This window comes from Clinocottus analis, unplaced genomic scaffold (assembly GCF_023055335.1).
Source record: "Clinocottus analis isolate CAN_PGR_092001 unplaced genomic scaffold, fCliAna1.0.p SCAF_23, whole genome shotgun sequence".
Lineage (NCBI taxonomy): Eukaryota > Metazoa > Chordata > Actinopteri > Perciformes > Cottidae > Clinocottus > Clinocottus analis.
Window position 1 is genome coordinate 2231409 of NW_027175965.1, and position 16637 is coordinate 2248045.

At 43.2% G+C, this 16637-nt stretch overlaps 2 protein-coding genes across 2 annotated transcripts; both read left to right on the forward strand.

The window, feature by feature from the left end:
- Positions 1 to 2522: 2522 nt before the first annotated feature.
- On the forward strand, positions 2523 to 5179 carry LOC137793772 (alanine aminotransferase 2-like). The gene is made up of 8 exons (XM_068590127.1): positions 2523 to 2578; positions 2676 to 2919; positions 3010 to 3089; positions 3175 to 3311; positions 3950 to 4124; positions 4295 to 4450; positions 4890 to 5002; positions 5098 to 5179. Exons 1-8 carry the CDS (start codon positions 2546 to 2548, stop codon positions 5177 to 5179), a joined length of 1020 nt encoding a protein of 339 aa, XP_068446228.1. The 5' UTR covers positions 2523 to 2545.
- A 3562-nt stretch (positions 5180 to 8741) lies between these two features.
- LOC137793479 (chymotrypsin-like elastase family member 3B) lies at positions 8742 to 12208 on the forward strand. Its single transcript, XM_068589657.1, has 8 exons — positions 8742 to 8781; positions 9168 to 9256; positions 10146 to 10243; positions 10348 to 10473; positions 10888 to 11024; positions 11431 to 11573; positions 11670 to 11822; positions 12191 to 12208. The coding sequence occupies exons 1-8, from the start codon at positions 8742 to 8744 to the stop codon at positions 12206 to 12208; spliced, it is 804 nt and encodes a 267-aa protein (XP_068445758.1).
- The last annotated feature ends 4429 nt before the right edge of the window (positions 12209 to 16637 follow it).

Genomic DNA, 16637 nt, shown 5'->3' on the forward strand with positions numbered 1-16637 from the left:
AACCCATTGTAATACATAATAGCTACCACTAGGAGCGTCATTTAAACCTAGTTTTCTCACACTTTATAGAGAGTTATTTTGGACACAACATGTTTTGTGGAGAGGTTTCTCGTGTACAAAGTCCACCTCAGAAATCAGTTGGTTTACTAAAGCTGAACATTACCATGAAGGGTAACTCATCAAACAGGAGCACTGGGTGACTCTGCATGCACAAAGTGTCTCCCAGAAGTATTTCCCATATTCTGCCACTTTGGCTAAAACCTCTCAGGACCATCTTTCCAAATTATAGTCGGTAGTTGAAGGTGAAAACTTTGGAAATCCGAAAAATGCTATTTTAGCGAAAAGACAATGAGTTCCCTGCGACATGTGAATCCCAGGGTGAGGGGGATCCGAGTGTCACCACACAGTCGACTGCAGCAGTTGGCTGCACACATCACAATGGACATCACACTGGTAAGTGCCAATCATCTATCTGTATTTATCCAGCTTCACAAGCAGTGTGTATAGTGTGTGTATATACTGGAGACATAGGTGTGTGGGTTTCTTTTGCATATGTTTGTGCATTTACAAATGGAGGGCTGTACAATACAATTAAAGATTTATTCCTATTGTGGTCCTTAAGATGTGGAGTCCATGTGTCAAAAAAACTTCCATCAAACCAGAGTAACCAGAGTAACAATAAACAATTCATTTTTATATACTGTACAATTTAAAAGTGTCATAATGAGCTGACACATACGTACGCATTTCCTGTAACCCATGATTTGTGTTTCTTGTAAAAGTTATGGTCTTCAAAACTAATGCATTAATATATAATCCTGCAGGGGGTGCTGAAACCCTTCGAAGAAGTTATCGACGTCAGCTCAGGTGATCCCCACAGAGCTGGAATCAAACCCATTACATTTGTTCGCCAGGTTAGTTTCAGGTCATTTACACTCATTATTCTCCTCCTTTTATTGGTATTCATTCTCATGGTATATTGACTGCTGTCATTTGAGGCATTTTATATTATCCTTCCAACCCCACATGTTTTGTTGATCCTTGATTACTCTCTTTATATTCTCTTCGTTATGTTAGGTTTGTGTTGTATTTTTCTAAACTATGTTCTCCGTGCTGCAAATTTCTTGACTTCGATACTCTTTTCAGCAAGATACCCTGCTGGTAAGCAAAGTTACATACATAATCTCCAGTTTATTGCCCTTCATCTGGCCTATTTCCTCAGGTCTTGGCAGTGTGCCTACTCCCTCAGCTGCTAAAAGATAAAACACTCCCCAGGGATGTCAGGCTGAGGGCTCAGAGGCTCCTGGAGGCCTGCGATGGAGGAAGTGTGGGTGAGGACTTGAGAGAGGCCTTTTCTGTACAATGCGTCCAACTTTTAAAAACATGACATACTTGCATTTAACTTTAAAAAAATACAGTAGCCTCTTCAACAATTAATCCACCCACAGGTTCCTACACAGCCTCCTCTGGCATGCTTCATGTCAGGCAAAGCATTGCTGAGTTCATCACGAGAAGAGACGTTGGAGTGCCTTCTTGTGTCCAAAACATCTTCATTTCTGCTGGCTGTCAAAGGGCCCTGATGGTAAAATAAAAACACACTGTCATTATTTATTATGTACCACCACTACTCATTGTCCAGAAACACTTTTCACAAAAAGTACATGGATGTTTAAGGATTATTCTGGCCATAATTTCTGAGTTCTGGTGCTCTGGTGCCGGCAAGGCTATTTTGAGAACAAAGATAAGAAAAACTGGAGATGTCACACAGTGAGAGTTTGAAAAAGCTTAGGGGGAACTTTTATCTTTGTAGATCGTGAAATGTGGCAGATTGTCCTCTATGAATCTTGCATGTTTGCACTATACATGTAGTTTGCTTTACAAATGTAACCTTTACATTTCATAAAAAATTGAATTTAGAATTTTCTGAAAAATTTTAACTGATGGGTCAATAACATACTATTTAATACTTGTCCATTCATTTTAGTTTTTCAGTCTTAGTCATTATTATGTTTCTAACTAGCCCCATGCCACTCTCCATTTCATTGCAATTAATTATAGTTTAAGCATGGGACAAAAAAATGTTAATCTGTAAAGGTCAGCCAAATCCAACCAATAAAAGCTTTCAAAGACATGGCATCAGGCTATACAGCGTGTTGGATGTTTACAACCCATTGATCTTCTGACCACTCGTGTTTCTCGACCAGCTGGAATTCCCAGATCTAAGTCACCATTGCCATATTTAAAATGTCATAACTAGTAGAAATATTAGGCCAAACTCCTCAAAATAAGACACATCGCTACTACTGTAAAAGTCGGGTTACAAGCCGCTACTACTTTCGGTGGCTGTCCCCGCTATAGCAAGCTAACACTGCTGCTAGCTCCCTACTGCTGCTAGCTCCCTGCTACTGCTAGCTTCCTGCTGCTACTGCTGCTACTGCCCGCGTCCCCGCTGTCCGAGTTGGGCGTCGAGCCGGGGTGAGCTAGCGGGAACTATCAGCTAGCTGGCTACAGCAGGGAGCTAGCGTGCTAGCGGGCACACCCACCGATGGTTGTAGCGGCTCGTCAGCCGACTTTTACGGTAAATAGAATGATTCTTTAAAGCTCTGAAGGTGATAATTATGGAACAATTGAAGACTGAATACATATGGGACATGTTATTGATCTGTGGCGTTAAGGTGGTTGTCAAGCTGCTAGCCAGAGGGGAAGAGGAGACCCAGACAGGCGTGTTGACCCCAATTCCCTGCCCGCACACGATGCCAGCCCTTTTGGACCAGGCTGGAGTGACACTGGTGCCATACCAGCTGATGGAGGGCCAAGGCTGGGCTGTGGACCTGGACGAGCTGCATCGAGCTTTAAAGACTGCTAGGGGGCGATGCGATCCCAGAGCCCTTTACATCAGCAACCCAGGAAACCCCACAGGTAAACAACACACAGTAGCTACATTAAAGCCACCTGTTTAAACATCCTTGCTGTCACTGTGTGTATGCTGCTGTGTATCCTGCTCCTTAGGTCATGTGCAGGACTGGAAATCAATAGAGGAAGTGATTCAGTTTGCAGCCGCTGAGCGACTCTTACTGCTGGTCGATGAGGTGATCACAAACTGGATTTAATAGCAAAAGACTTTCGCTCACACATTCAGTCAGCATCTATCAATTCCTTTTCTCTGCACTCCAGGTGTACCAGGACAGTGTGTATGGACAGGGCCGAGAGTTTATTTCCTATAAGAGAGTCCTCTTTGAGATGGACAAGGAGGACTCAGAGACGGTGCAGTTGGTCTCCTTCCACTCTTTATCCAGCGCCCACATGGGAGAGTGAGTTCTGCATCGCATATCTGTATTATGAGCGCTTGCATATCTGGCTTTTTGAGCATATTTTGCTAATGTGTTTGCTGACAGCGTCATATACAACAGGTAACCTTGACCATTCCAACTGGAGATGTAAATAAAATAAAAAATAAAAACAGCTCCCAAATTAATAGTTTGTGTAGCTTTGTAGTTTTTTTGTAGTCACTCAAATAGGAGGGGACTATTTTCTTTGGCTGATTAACGTAGCATATCATGTGGGGCCGTGCTTTGATAGGTGATTTCATGGGAAGAGAAGGCACTTAGGCAGATAAACTGATCCTGTGTTTATAAAAGGAGGGAACAGAATACAATCTTGTCATACTTTTTTTTGTGGCGAGGCAAAAACTGAGCATCTTTTTTTCAGGCCACACAACCCTCAACGGCCCATAGAGCTCACGTCGAACACAAGTGTAAATATATATAAAATAACATAACTTGAATAATAGTTAAAATACGACAAGAAGTTGCACAACAATGAAGAAAATAGAAAGGAGTTAATCAGTTTTGCAACCTCCAGCTTCAGCAGCTGAAGCGCTCACTACCAAACACAACATTGCAAAATCTACTTAACGAGTAACCAAAAATCTTCTGTGTCTGCGTCTCAGGTGCGGCCTGAGGGCAGGGTACATGGAGCTGGTCAACATTGACCCAGAGGTGATGCATTTTGTTGAAACTATGCTGTGTACTGATATCAGCACCCCAGTCACAGGACAGCTTGCTCTGGATCTCATGGTCAACCCACCACAGCCTAGGGACATTTCCTTTGACACATTCACCCAGGTGAGGCACTTCTTTGGGCTACAAAAGATCCTTAGAGTCTCACATCGGGGCTCATTTTCCAGCCTCGTTCGCTCAGACAGACGTATCCTTATGCAGTAGAGATCCCTGTCCTGTGTCGCGTAACTCATGATATGATGTCTGATCTTTTTTGTTGTTGTTTTTTTTTAAAGGAGATTCTCCTCTCTCAGGCTACTTTGTCCCAGAATGCTCAGCGGGCGCAGGAGTTCCTTAATGATCTACCAGGGATGAGCTGTCAGCCAGCGATGGGGGGAATCTACCTTTATCCCCGCCTGCATATACCATCCAAGATTATAGAGAAGGCCAAGGTTAGGAACCTTCATGTGACAAAATGTCATGTGGTGACATTAGGTATTTTTTGCTTGTTTAAGACATTTTACAAGGAGTGTTATATCGTTTGTATTCCTCACAACTATTCTTTAAAGTAGTGGTTGGTACAGACCGTCTCAGTCTGCCATGTCATAGTTCCATCCATTTCAAGATATAAAAAAATGAATCAACTTGGCCTAATCCATTACAGCACACTATCGCTACATGTAAATGAAGAAACATTGGTATGATACAGATATGGCTTCCCAGTGGGTGGTCAAATTGTTGTTTTCAGCCTCGGAGTACAGTTAACATATGAAGTTAATTGGCATTGAATCTACTGTAAACTCATCACATACATTTTCCCAGCGACAATCAGGTCTGAAATAAGGTATGTATTAAGTAATTATGTTAAAATATTCACATCTCTGCTTTTAGATATTGGATGTGGAGGCAGATGTTCTGTATTGTCAGATGTTACTCGAAGAAAAGGGTGTTCTTTTAGGAGCAGGGTGTCAGTACGGTGAAACAGCTGGCAACCATCATCTGAGGTGAGAGACATGAAGTTCGGCAGATTAATCAGGAATATTTTATTTCCTCAAAAATACATATGTATTCCGTTTTTTGTTTTTTTTGTGTCTCTAAGGTTATGTATCCTTGTTCTTCCGGACACCCTGGAGGAGGTCCTGGCTGGCCTCGGCTCCTTTCATCTTCATGGACACGCTTAACAAGCGTGTGAGGAGCTGAGACATGGGGACACTTTGTGACCCAACATGTGTGTTGGGTCACAAAGTGTCCCCATGTCCCCACTGCGTTGAAGGATCGATCCTCAACTTTACTTTGTTTCTTTGCTTTACAATTTTTTTCGCAAGAAAATCATTGACTGTGCTGTGACTGATTCATACCTTTTTGGACATAAAACAAGCCATTGCTATTTTTTTTCTCCTGCAAACTGCAAATAAAACAATCTTAAAATGACATGTGTGCAGGTGTGTCATCTGCCACTCTGTCTGACTTATTTTACTGGCGAGGTCTGTATTTTTGTTGTCTTCCAACTTGCCAAACAGGTTGTAACAGTGTGTAAGTTGCTGCCTACTTGTTGAGACACTAGTGGTTAGACAGATATGAGTTCCCTGCAGGAGGTTAACCCCACGGTGCGGGGGATCAGAGCCCCAACAGGCCTGCAGAGTCTGGCTGCACGCATCAGAAAAGAGATTGAACAGGTGAGTCACAGGTTTGATACATCGGATGTTGTGACAAATGTGATTATATCAAATTAAATGTTATCTTTTAGAAAAAAAAAGGTTATCCGAGCTGTGTGTTTATGTCTGTAAGAAATAACTGATCAGAATGTGGAAAATATGAGATAATTATCAGCAGAAGACAAATTCATGTCCTTTCCTTATTCAACGTAACAACATGACAATATAAAAGCACAGAACAGGTTTTATAATTCAACCTGTCAGCCAATACTACCATACACTTGTTAAATCATTATCCATTATCAAAGTTAACGATTGGATCCAGCGGCGGGCCTGCGCCAGGTACGTACGCAAGCTGTTTAGTTTAACATCTAATCGTGGCTTGTTTATGAATAAATACCACTGCAAATGTAAATAAAAAAAAAAAAAACTGTAACCAACATTTCACTCATCAGATGCACACAACCCTGTGTGGGAAAGGGGCCATCAATTAATCAAGTAAAACCTGAGATTCTAGGTTTGAAATTCTAGCTTCACTGACCAATCACAGTGCATGTTAATGGTCACACCCTGTGATGAATCACAACCTCCAAAATGCTAGCAGATAATAGGCTAGTTCGTTAGAGCTGCTCCTCGCATTGAATGCAGACGAGAGCAGGCGGCCGCTGCAGGAGGCGTTCATTAAAATGTTCCCCCTAAGATAAAATAGCTATAACGTTATGCTTCTGTTTTGCACAGAAGGCTTAGCAGGCCCTGACAGCCCGCTATTGGTTGGATCCTATATTGTCATTCTACAACACAGGGTTATGCAACAAAATGAATTTGTAACCTAGTCAAAATACAGTATGCTACACAAGACCAACAGGAAAAAACAAAAACAGAAGTGCATTCCTGTCCCGCATTCTTATTTTTAAATTTGTATCAGCAGCATAATTTTCTCTGCTGATATTTTGGCCGACAGCTTAACATTAGGAATTACACATCAGGGACTATAGTCCATCAACAATGTTCTAAGCGGCATCAATGTCCGCCTCCTCTCGTCCCACTGGAGTCCTGCGTTCTGTCCGGCAGTCAGCGTCTTGATCCGGGATGCCACGATGGGGCAAAGTCTCTGTAAAGATGTCAGCACAACAGTCACCGACCCCCTGCTGCAAAGAATGACTAACCCTGTCGATTCAGAGTGTAAGGAGCTTTATTTCTATAATTTGACGATGAAGTTGAGACCTCAAAGCAGATTTTGACTGGACACGGAGTACTTTCCTCCCCTTGTTGATCATTAAACCCAGTGTCTGAGATATATAATATATTTATTCAGTTGTAGTCATTCCTTCGCTACGGAAAGAATGTGCTTTACTGTCAAAGGTTACTGGAGGAGGAAGGCGTGTGTTTGGGTGCCGGCTGTGAGAATGGGCAGGCAGATCGAAACTACCACGTTAGGTAAGAAAAACAGGAGGGGAGGGAGTTTGACCAAAACAGATACAGAGGGAGTACTGACTATTTACCTATTGTTCTAGAGACAAAGTACTTATGTCAATTTCACACATGTACCGGGTACCCCAAACAGTGTCCACATGCATAGTCAGAAAGAAAGACCACCCCCTCTCCCCTAAACTCTTCTGGCTTCCTCCTTTTAAAATGGCTGCCACGCCTCTGATTGGTCTTCGCAGGTGGCAACCAATTAACAGATAGGAACCTGTGGGGGAAGACAAGAGGGGAAAGGAGAACACAACACACTGACACGTAACAACAGTGATCTTATCAAGACCACAGAAGTCAAGACAAGGTCTCAAGGGCCCATCCTTTTTTTTTTAAAAACAACAAAAAAAAACAAAGCACCCTGCATCGTAGAAGTTGAAAGTTGCAAATGAACTGTGGCCCATGTGTACCTTTCCATCGCCCTGCGCTCAGATTAGGAAAGTTGTAGAGCTAATTGCAGGGGAGAGGAGCTCCGGACTGGAGGTCGGTCAGTGGCAGCAGGGACGAGGGCAGAAATCCTTTTTTAAGTTAATCCTTCCTATACGAGTTAATGTGAGCATTGGTTGGTCTTGAGCACAGCCCTCTTGACCAGGAACACTGGGCTGTGAACTGGGCAGCACAGTGTGTACTTCTGATATGTGCATATGTTAATACTGGGGGATACTTTTCCCTCACAGGCTGTGTGTTTTGGCTCCTCCTGCCACGCTGAAGGAGATCTTGGCAAGACTTTGTTCTTTCCACCTGCGCCTGCTGGACACATTCCCCTGACGGCGAGGTCAAGGAGACGGAGTTTGGAGAAAAACACGAAAGCATGGCTGATATGTTTTTTTGCAAATCCTTTTAATCATCATTCAGTAAAATTGTTCTGCGAAGAATAAAATAAATTGATATTCACGAGACTTGATTTGATTTCCCATTATTATCAATGGATGTTTGATATGTATCTTGCGTCCTAAGGCCTACACTGCTTCACATTCATAACAATGCACAAGATTAAGCCAAACAACACAATGTACTACTAACATGCAGAATATTACACATCAGACATAACTAGTGGTGGAGGGTTTCAGATATATTATATTTCAGATATATTCAAAAGGCGAAGGCAGGGTTCACACTGGACAAGTCGCCAGTCCATCACTGGGCAGACATAGAGACAGACAACCCATTCACGCTCACATTCAAACCTCAGGGCAATTTTAGAGTCCTAATAACCTGAGCGCCATGTCTTTGGACTGTGGGAGGAAGCCGGAGAACCCGGAGAGAACCCATGCTGTCCTGTGAAAAAAGAAAAAAATTCCACATTTTGGGGTTCATGTTTTTACCGGACAGAAAGAGAACAAAAAATGTTAATTTAAAAATGAAGTCATATAATTGTAGTGGAGTAATACTTGTGTGAGAGATGTAGTGGATTAGGTAATGAAGTTGTATGATATTGTGCTCTGGAGGGGTCATGTAAGGACGAGTGAAACAGATGTAGCAGTGAACACAGATTCCCAGGTCAAAGACTGAACTGTGCGTGTGTGTATTTGTGTGTATTTGTGTCTGATAACTGTTTCAGTTTGAGATTATAAAAGCCATACGACACACTGACAGTCCACTCGAAGAAATCATGATGTCCGTTGTGCTTGTCCTGCTGCTCGCTGCCTCCGGTGAGTCTTGTCTATCTGATTCAATGAGGTGCATCTCTTCCTCTCGCAGGATTAGTCTTGAGTTGTCCTGTATTTTTTATTATCTTCAACATATCCCATGAAAACAATGTGTTTGTCTTTCTCTCAATACCGTTTGACTTCCATGGACAGACAGACAGACAGAGGACGTCTTTCACACAACAATAATATCTTTTAATATGAAACTTTCTGCAGCAAAAAGCTATTTTTCCCCCCCTACATTTTGGTTCAAGAAAAGCGACGGAATCACAGAGAACTGTGCATATGGTGCTTAGGTCAAAATTGGGGTTACAGAAGGTGTTACAGCTTTCAGTACTGGAGCAGAGTTTTATCCACCTGTGTAACCTGCAGTTCTTTGTGTGGCCCAGCTCACGGGTGTGGCACGCCCACCTATCAGCCCGCTGTGAGCCGCGTTGTGAACGGAGAAGATGCTCGACCCTACAGCTGGCCCTGGCAGGTGAGTTATTAATGTTAATGGTGATATGATATAATACAACACCATGTCCCATGAGGTGACAAAGATCTGCCAGCTGCTACACATTTTACTTATCGGATATCTGGTATCTTTTTGAATATGTCTGATTGTTATATTGTAGAAAATTGCAAATAAATAATCAGCTCTGCTACCTATATTGTTTATTTTTCAGCAATGCAAGTTACATAGAAAAAAAACAGGAAGAAAAGGACAGGAACACACAGAATGATTAATAATAGAGAATAGTCCACAAATTTATCAGAATTATAAATACATTTTAGAAGATATGATATCTCTCACCCTTATGTTTAAAACATCTAATTACAGGAATGCATTTTAAACAGTAGATGTAGTCGATGCATAAGCAGCAATAAACTGTTGAACGGAGAGGGAGTTTACATACAATTAATACATTAGTTTGGTGGTTCTCAACCTACGGGTTGGGGCCCTCCAACGGGTCACCAGATACATCTAAGGGTTTGTGAGATGAAAAATCTGTTTTGGCCTCAAATAGTCATTAAAATAAGCATTGTGAGAGGTTTAGTGAATACGTTACTTGGTGGAACTGCTAAGAACTCACAGACATCAAGAAGCACTGCTTTTTTTTAAGAGGTTACACGCCAAAAAGATTGGCAACCACTTGGTTGATTTTCATCATTGTATTGCATATATATTTTACCTATTTTTCATGTAGAATCTGAAAGTTAACGAGTGACTGGTTTCTATAGATAAATTAATATATGCTAGTAGAAGTGGAAATCGAGCGGGACTAACATTATGAATATTCAAGTAAAGAATCTTAAACTTGTGTTTTAGTATTTGAGTAAATGTACTTTCTTACTGCGATGCACGACTGCTGCTCTGCTCTCAGATCTCTCTGCAGTACCTCAGCGGCTCCACGTACCGTCACACCTGTGGAGGAACCCTGCTCTCTCCCAACTGGGTCATGACCGCTGGTCACTGCATCGGGTGGATCACAGTTTACTCTGTTTATGTCTCACGATGCTAGTCGACTCCATCTAAAGTGTGTCTTTTTACAAATCCGTTTATATATATATATATCTGTGTGTCAGATCGCGTACCTACCGTGTGGTGATGGGCGAGTATGACCTCACCAAAGAGGAGGGCTACGAGCAGATCAGAACCGTGGAGAAGATCGTGGTTCACCCTCGCTGGAATGACAACTGCTTGTCTTGTGGGTCAGTGAATACTATATGTAAAGGCTGGGTTACAAACCGCTATCTGGGAGCTAGCGGAGAGTTAGCTCCCCGCTAGCTCCCGGACAACCACCGAACGATGCGGGCAGCGGGGACAGCAGCGGGGAGATAGTAGCCGTGCTAGCTGGCTACACCGAGGACAACTACCGAAGCTAGTAGCGGCTTATAACACAACTTTTATATAAGTATAGTAGTTTTCAACTGAAAACTAAATAGACACCAAGACCATGACATTTCACTCACACATTCAAAGCTGCATTAACTGATTAATTGGCCATAGTGGCAGATGGTTGGAACTTAAGTTTTGGTAACTTAAGTTTGGTGCCCCCTGGTGCATAACATTTTGGAGTTCTTTCTTTTCATAATATTATTTTTCTTTTTCTTTATTGCAATCAGTAATGACATCGCCATGATCAAACTGGCCTCGCCCGTCGTTCTGAACGACAAGGTGCAGCCCTCCTGCGTGCCGGAGAGCGGAGAGGTCGCTCCTCACGACGACCCTTGCTACATCACTGGCTGGGGAAGAATCTACAGTGAGTGTTTGTAATGTCGCGGCACGCTGAGATTCTATGCGACGGCGGGACTCTTAACGTGAGGCAGCTCGGCAGCGCAGGACTGAATGTGACGTAGTGAAATAGAAATGTGAAATGGCAGATGTGGGATCAGATTAACGATCACGTTGACACTACAATGAGATGGTGCGCCCCTCAGCAGTATTTACAGTGCAGGAAAACACAAAACCAAAATTGCAATTACTCTTTGGGCATATCAAATTGTAATAATATGTCAACTGGAAATATTCAAAGAAAATGTAATTCGATTTCAGATTTGGCTCGCCATCTCAGCATTACAAAGTTGCTTGAACTGCAGAACCATGAAGCTAACGTGATGGTGTCTCCTCAAGCATTTCTGGGTTTTTTTAAATCTTTATTCCTGCAGGTGGCGGTCCCATTGCCTCCAAGCTCCAGCAGGCGCTCCTTCCCGTGGTCGGCCACAGCGTTTGCAGCAGCAGCGGCTGGTGGGGGAGCTCTGTGAAAACCACCATGATCTGCGGTGGCGGTGAACTCCGCTCTGGCTGCCATGTATGCACCTCTCCCGTTCATCCCCACTTAATAAGGACTGCTGATTCCCTCGGTTTCAGTCTGAAGACCCCACATGTCTCCTGTCTGTCTCCTCAGGGTGATTCCGGAGGCCCTCTGAACTGCAGGGGCAGAGATGGCAGGTGGTACGTGCAGGGTGTGACCAGCTTCGTCTCCTCTCGAGGATGCAACACCCCCAAGAAGCCCACAGTGTTCACTCGCACCTCTTCCTTCACCAAGTGGATCAGTGATGTGAGTTTCCTTTAGAGAAAAAGTTCAGATTCTTGTGACAAACGTTAATTAGTGTTTCGAGTGTTGGGTCACCATGAATCTCAAGAACAGCCTAAACTAGAGAGGAACAATGTTTTTTCAAAATAAAGTCCTCTATTAGGAACTTTTAAACTTTTTTCTTGCTAGTCCCAAACTTAACTTAAGATAAATGCAAGTACGATGTAGAAACAGAGTTTACACACCAGTTTATACTGGTTGCATTATCGGGGAGTTGGTAAAAGCAATATTTATTTTTTGGAATACAGTGCTGTTATTTTTTTCTGGGGACTTGTGGACTTGCTGAGGAAAGCTTGTTTCTTACTTAATTTATTTTTATTTTTATCTTTCAGACTATGCTGCAGCACTGAAGACCTGGAGCCTTTTAAACATCAATAAAACAAATTATTCAAAAATGTTTCGCTTGTATTTCCATTTTGGTCCAAGCCATAATACAGTAAACAAATATGAATTTCTTCTCAGCAGTGCATTTAAATTTAAAGCACACTCAGAAGGGTCACAATTTGTCAGAATTAAAAACCGTAGTTGTTTAAAGTTAACATTTTTTTTGAATGTCACAGGTAATGCAACATTTATTTTTTAAGCGTATTATACTGATTAACCATTGTACTCTTACAACTTTTGCAGCCTCAAGTCAAACGTGAGGCCTCACGTTTTTTCCTGGTTCCTTGTCGTTTTGGACGTAGTAGGAACTGTGTTTGTTTGACTCGAGTGATGTCACTTGAGGACAGTAATCAGACTTCACACAGCTCCCTCTGGAGGCACAACAATGTGTTAGACAACCTGTTCACAGATGCCAAAAGGCCTGGTACTCACACCCACCTTCAACTGGAGGTGGTGTATTTTTAGTGCGTGACCAACAGATGTCAGTAGTAGCTCAATGCTGGTGTACTGATGAGCGACGTGGATTCTATTCTATTCCACTATTCTATGGGTTTATGTGTGCCGTGAACACCAAGAGAAATTGCAGAATTCATTCAGGATCCCCCAAACAATTACTCTGATCATCCAGATTTTAAATTTAGAGCAAGGAATGAATTCGCAAAAATACACTACACAGCCACACACACACTCACACACACACACACGCGCACACACACACACACGCACGCACACACCAATGTAATAGATGACTTGAATGCAAAGGAATAGAGTGAAACGCAGCAGCTGGCTGGCTTGGTTTCCATCTGGAGGGACTCCTCTAGCCTTTAACCGCCTGGAGTTCGGCCCAGTGAGTGAATCAGTGTGCTTCAGATCACAGGCCATTGGCTAGCTGCTCATTACTGAACGACGCATTAAATCCTCAACTGTAAATAATGGGACCACTGCTGTGCAGGGCTCTGCCTTACCCACAGGAACGGGCGGCCATCTTTCCTTTTTTTCCCCCCTGCTTCATTTCTCTCTTTATTACTCGTTCTATCCCCTCACAAAGAGTGGAGTTCAGTTTTGCACATTCCACCCCAGTTGCTCCAGGAGGGAGAGAGAGAAAAAGAGAGAGAGAGAGAGAGAGAGAGAGAGAGAGAGAGAGAGAGAGAGAGAGAGAGAGAGAGAGAGAGAGGGGGTTCATTCCTTAAAAGCAAAGCCCCACAATCCACTCCCTCCTTCACCCTCCCCCGTGTCTCCACCCAGCATCCGCCGCTCAGCTCGTGGTGCTCCACTGTACGAGGCAGAGGGAAACCACAGCATTATATGCACGGCTGCACAGAAACGCAAGATCAGCAGCTTTTCATAAGAGAAAACCAAGGCAACAAATAAAAACACTCATGAGCTTCAATTCCACAGATATGCCAGGTATAGAGCAGGTTAATTTGCTCTGGTGAATAGGTAGCTACAAAACGCATGTTAAGAAATACAAATTACACTTTTAGCGTGAGGGCCTTTATGTTGGAGTGTTTTTCATGGCGAGCGAGATTGAGTGAACCGTTGCCTTTGTTTCTTTGTTTCAATTAAAAGAGCTTTCCTCAAACAGTACGGTCTTCTTTTTTACTTATTGGTTTATCGCATATGCGTTTCAGTCTTCAGAAACACAGAGCAAAATCAGACTAACAGAACAATGAGCTCCATATAGAGGCATTGCAGCATTAAGCTCCTATGCAACATATCTGTATCCCTGACCAAAGAGTTTAACGATATTCAAGGAGATGTATGGACTACAAAAATGCAGAGACACTGGTTTTATATAACCATAATGAACACTGATGTAATAAGAAACATGGAAAGTCCTTCCTGTCATTCCTTTTACATGTGGAATGGCAGGAAGTGTATTTTTTATTGTATAGCTCTTTTATGATGAGTATAATGTTTGTAAAGTGTCTTTGAGAATTTTGTAAAGCACCATGTAAATAAAATGTATTATTCATTTTTGATGAATAAGTGTTTTTCTTGAGAAATCCCTATTTCATTTGGTCTTTCTCCTGTTTATTATAGTCAACCATTTCCCTGTTTGTGTGTGCGTTGTTTTCATTGCAGTAGACGTGAAACGCCCTAAAACACACAAAATTGGTTTCCTTCACATTACAAGACCTAAATTCTGTAATAACGTTGGAGGGAAATTTGCTGTAAACTTCTCTTGTTTGTGCCTGTGTTGCTGTGTAACTGAGCAATCATTGGGATGCCACTTTTAATTCTTCCTCATGTGCTTTCTCTGGTTCCTCAAATGCAATTAGATCCTCCTGTTAATCCAATCCCCAGCACCGAATGTCTGTCTGTTTGTTCGGCCATCTGCCTGCTGACCTGCCTGCCTGCCTGTCTGCCTGGATTTCCACCGTGGACATGATGGCAGTTAACACACGTCCACGGTACAGCAGGTCCGATGCACCTCACTGTAAACATAGCAGACAAACGAGGGGTGACATGGGAACACAGGAATAAGACGTCAGCGGGGACGGAGTGTGCAGTAGAAAACTGAATGTGCTGTCAGAAAGCAGGAGCGTTCCTCCTCTAAGGAGTTCAGCGGGAGCTTGAGAGCTGTCGTGATGCTCACTGTGGTGACCTGACAGGACAGGCTGCTTGTTTTCATTCCCCTCATCTCTCTGTTCTCTCCTACACCTCTTGTCTGTATAACTGTCTTTCCTTCCCTTCTTTCAGAATTATCGATGCAGTGTCTCAACTCGCAGCGCCCATTGTGGCTTCACTTGTATTACACGCCAGCTGGCACAGATATAGGGACTTCAACTGGTGGAGCTCTCTTTATATATCATGCATTTCGCTTGACGTTATTCAAGGTTTTAGTTTTCCTTTGATCCCTTTTGAAACTAAGTTTTGAAATACAAAACTTTATACGGGTGGAGGAAGACTTATGCGATAACTGGCTGGGGTTTTGGTTTCAGTGTTGGGGACGCCCCGGCCGAGCCCGAGGTTGGGAGTCCCCGCTCTTAAGTGCTCTCCCTAATGTCGTACTTCATTAAAAGTACTTCACAGCTGCCTCTTCATATGCACTGATGATACGATCACATGGGGAAACAGTTTGAGATGTGAATCCAGCACATCTCAACCCTCCATTTGCTTCTTTTCTCAGATTTCGTCTCCTCCGCTGCAGAGAGCTGCTTAGAAGTACGAAACATGCAAAACTGCACTACCGTGACTATTCAAGATCAGCTGTTGCACTGATTAACTCTCTGTGTGTCGCTTACTATCATCCTACAAGTAGAGGGCCGGGCCAAGACCAGCAGACAACCCCACGCAGTTGCACAAACAGCTTCTTGAGTGCTCCTTTTTTTTTTAAAAACTGCCAACACTGTGTGATCTAATTGGCTCGTCGAAGGATGCATGTGGCGCTCGTTGGCCGGGGTCAGGCGACTGGACTCGAGAACCGCTTCGCGTTGGAGGGATGCTCTTGTCGAGCGCAGTGAAGCTGAGCGAGCTCACTGAGAAGCGATGCTTCACACAAAGTGTTGCCATGGATACCATCTCTGCGGGCTCTACTCCATCACATCTCGCTCCAACGACATGTTATTGCTGCGAAAGACATCCAGGACACGCGTAGTATGCGTATTCTGGGAATAAATATGTTATTTTGAAATCAAAAAGGTATGAGTGCAAGACAAACTGCGCACACACCGGCATACACACACACACACACACACACACACACACACACACACTCCTCTATTCCCTTAACCAGCTCCCTCTGCTCTAAATATCTTGGCTGTAGCTGCTGGATGCCAGCAGGTGGTGGAAGGTGTTGGTAGGGGGTGAGAGGTGCCGGCTGTCGGGCAGCAGGGGGCTTGATGGGGTTTTGGCAGGTACAGCTGCCCCCGTGGCCGCTACGGGGATGAGTGACAGCCAGAGAGAAGCTCCTTGGAAACCGGGGTCAAGGGTTAGACGGTTAGCATGTTGTTCACGAAGCCTGCGGGAATACATAATCGTATTACTGCCAGAGGAAGCGGGGAAATACAACCGCAGATGTCTGCAGGGTTGTGCATTGACATTCTGTCTGGAGTCCAGGAGTCGTTATTGTTTTATAGAGTCTTGTGGGACTGTACATGTTTTGTTTAAATACTGGGGAAAACAGAAACAGTTTGTACGAAACGATAACTTTATTTCGCATTTCACTGTCTTTTGGATAAATGCTTAAGGTCAAGGTCGAGAAAAATCATGGTTAGGATTAATACGAGTATGGTATCAGTCAACTCTCCAACCTTCAAACCCTTATTTTTCTGTGTTGGCACTGAATGTTGGGATTAGCTGCCTAATTGAAAACTATTTACATGTTTTGTAAAGTTGAGGGACCGGAAAAGATTGTCGCTAAGCCAGAAATTGTTTTTTTTCTCCCTTTAC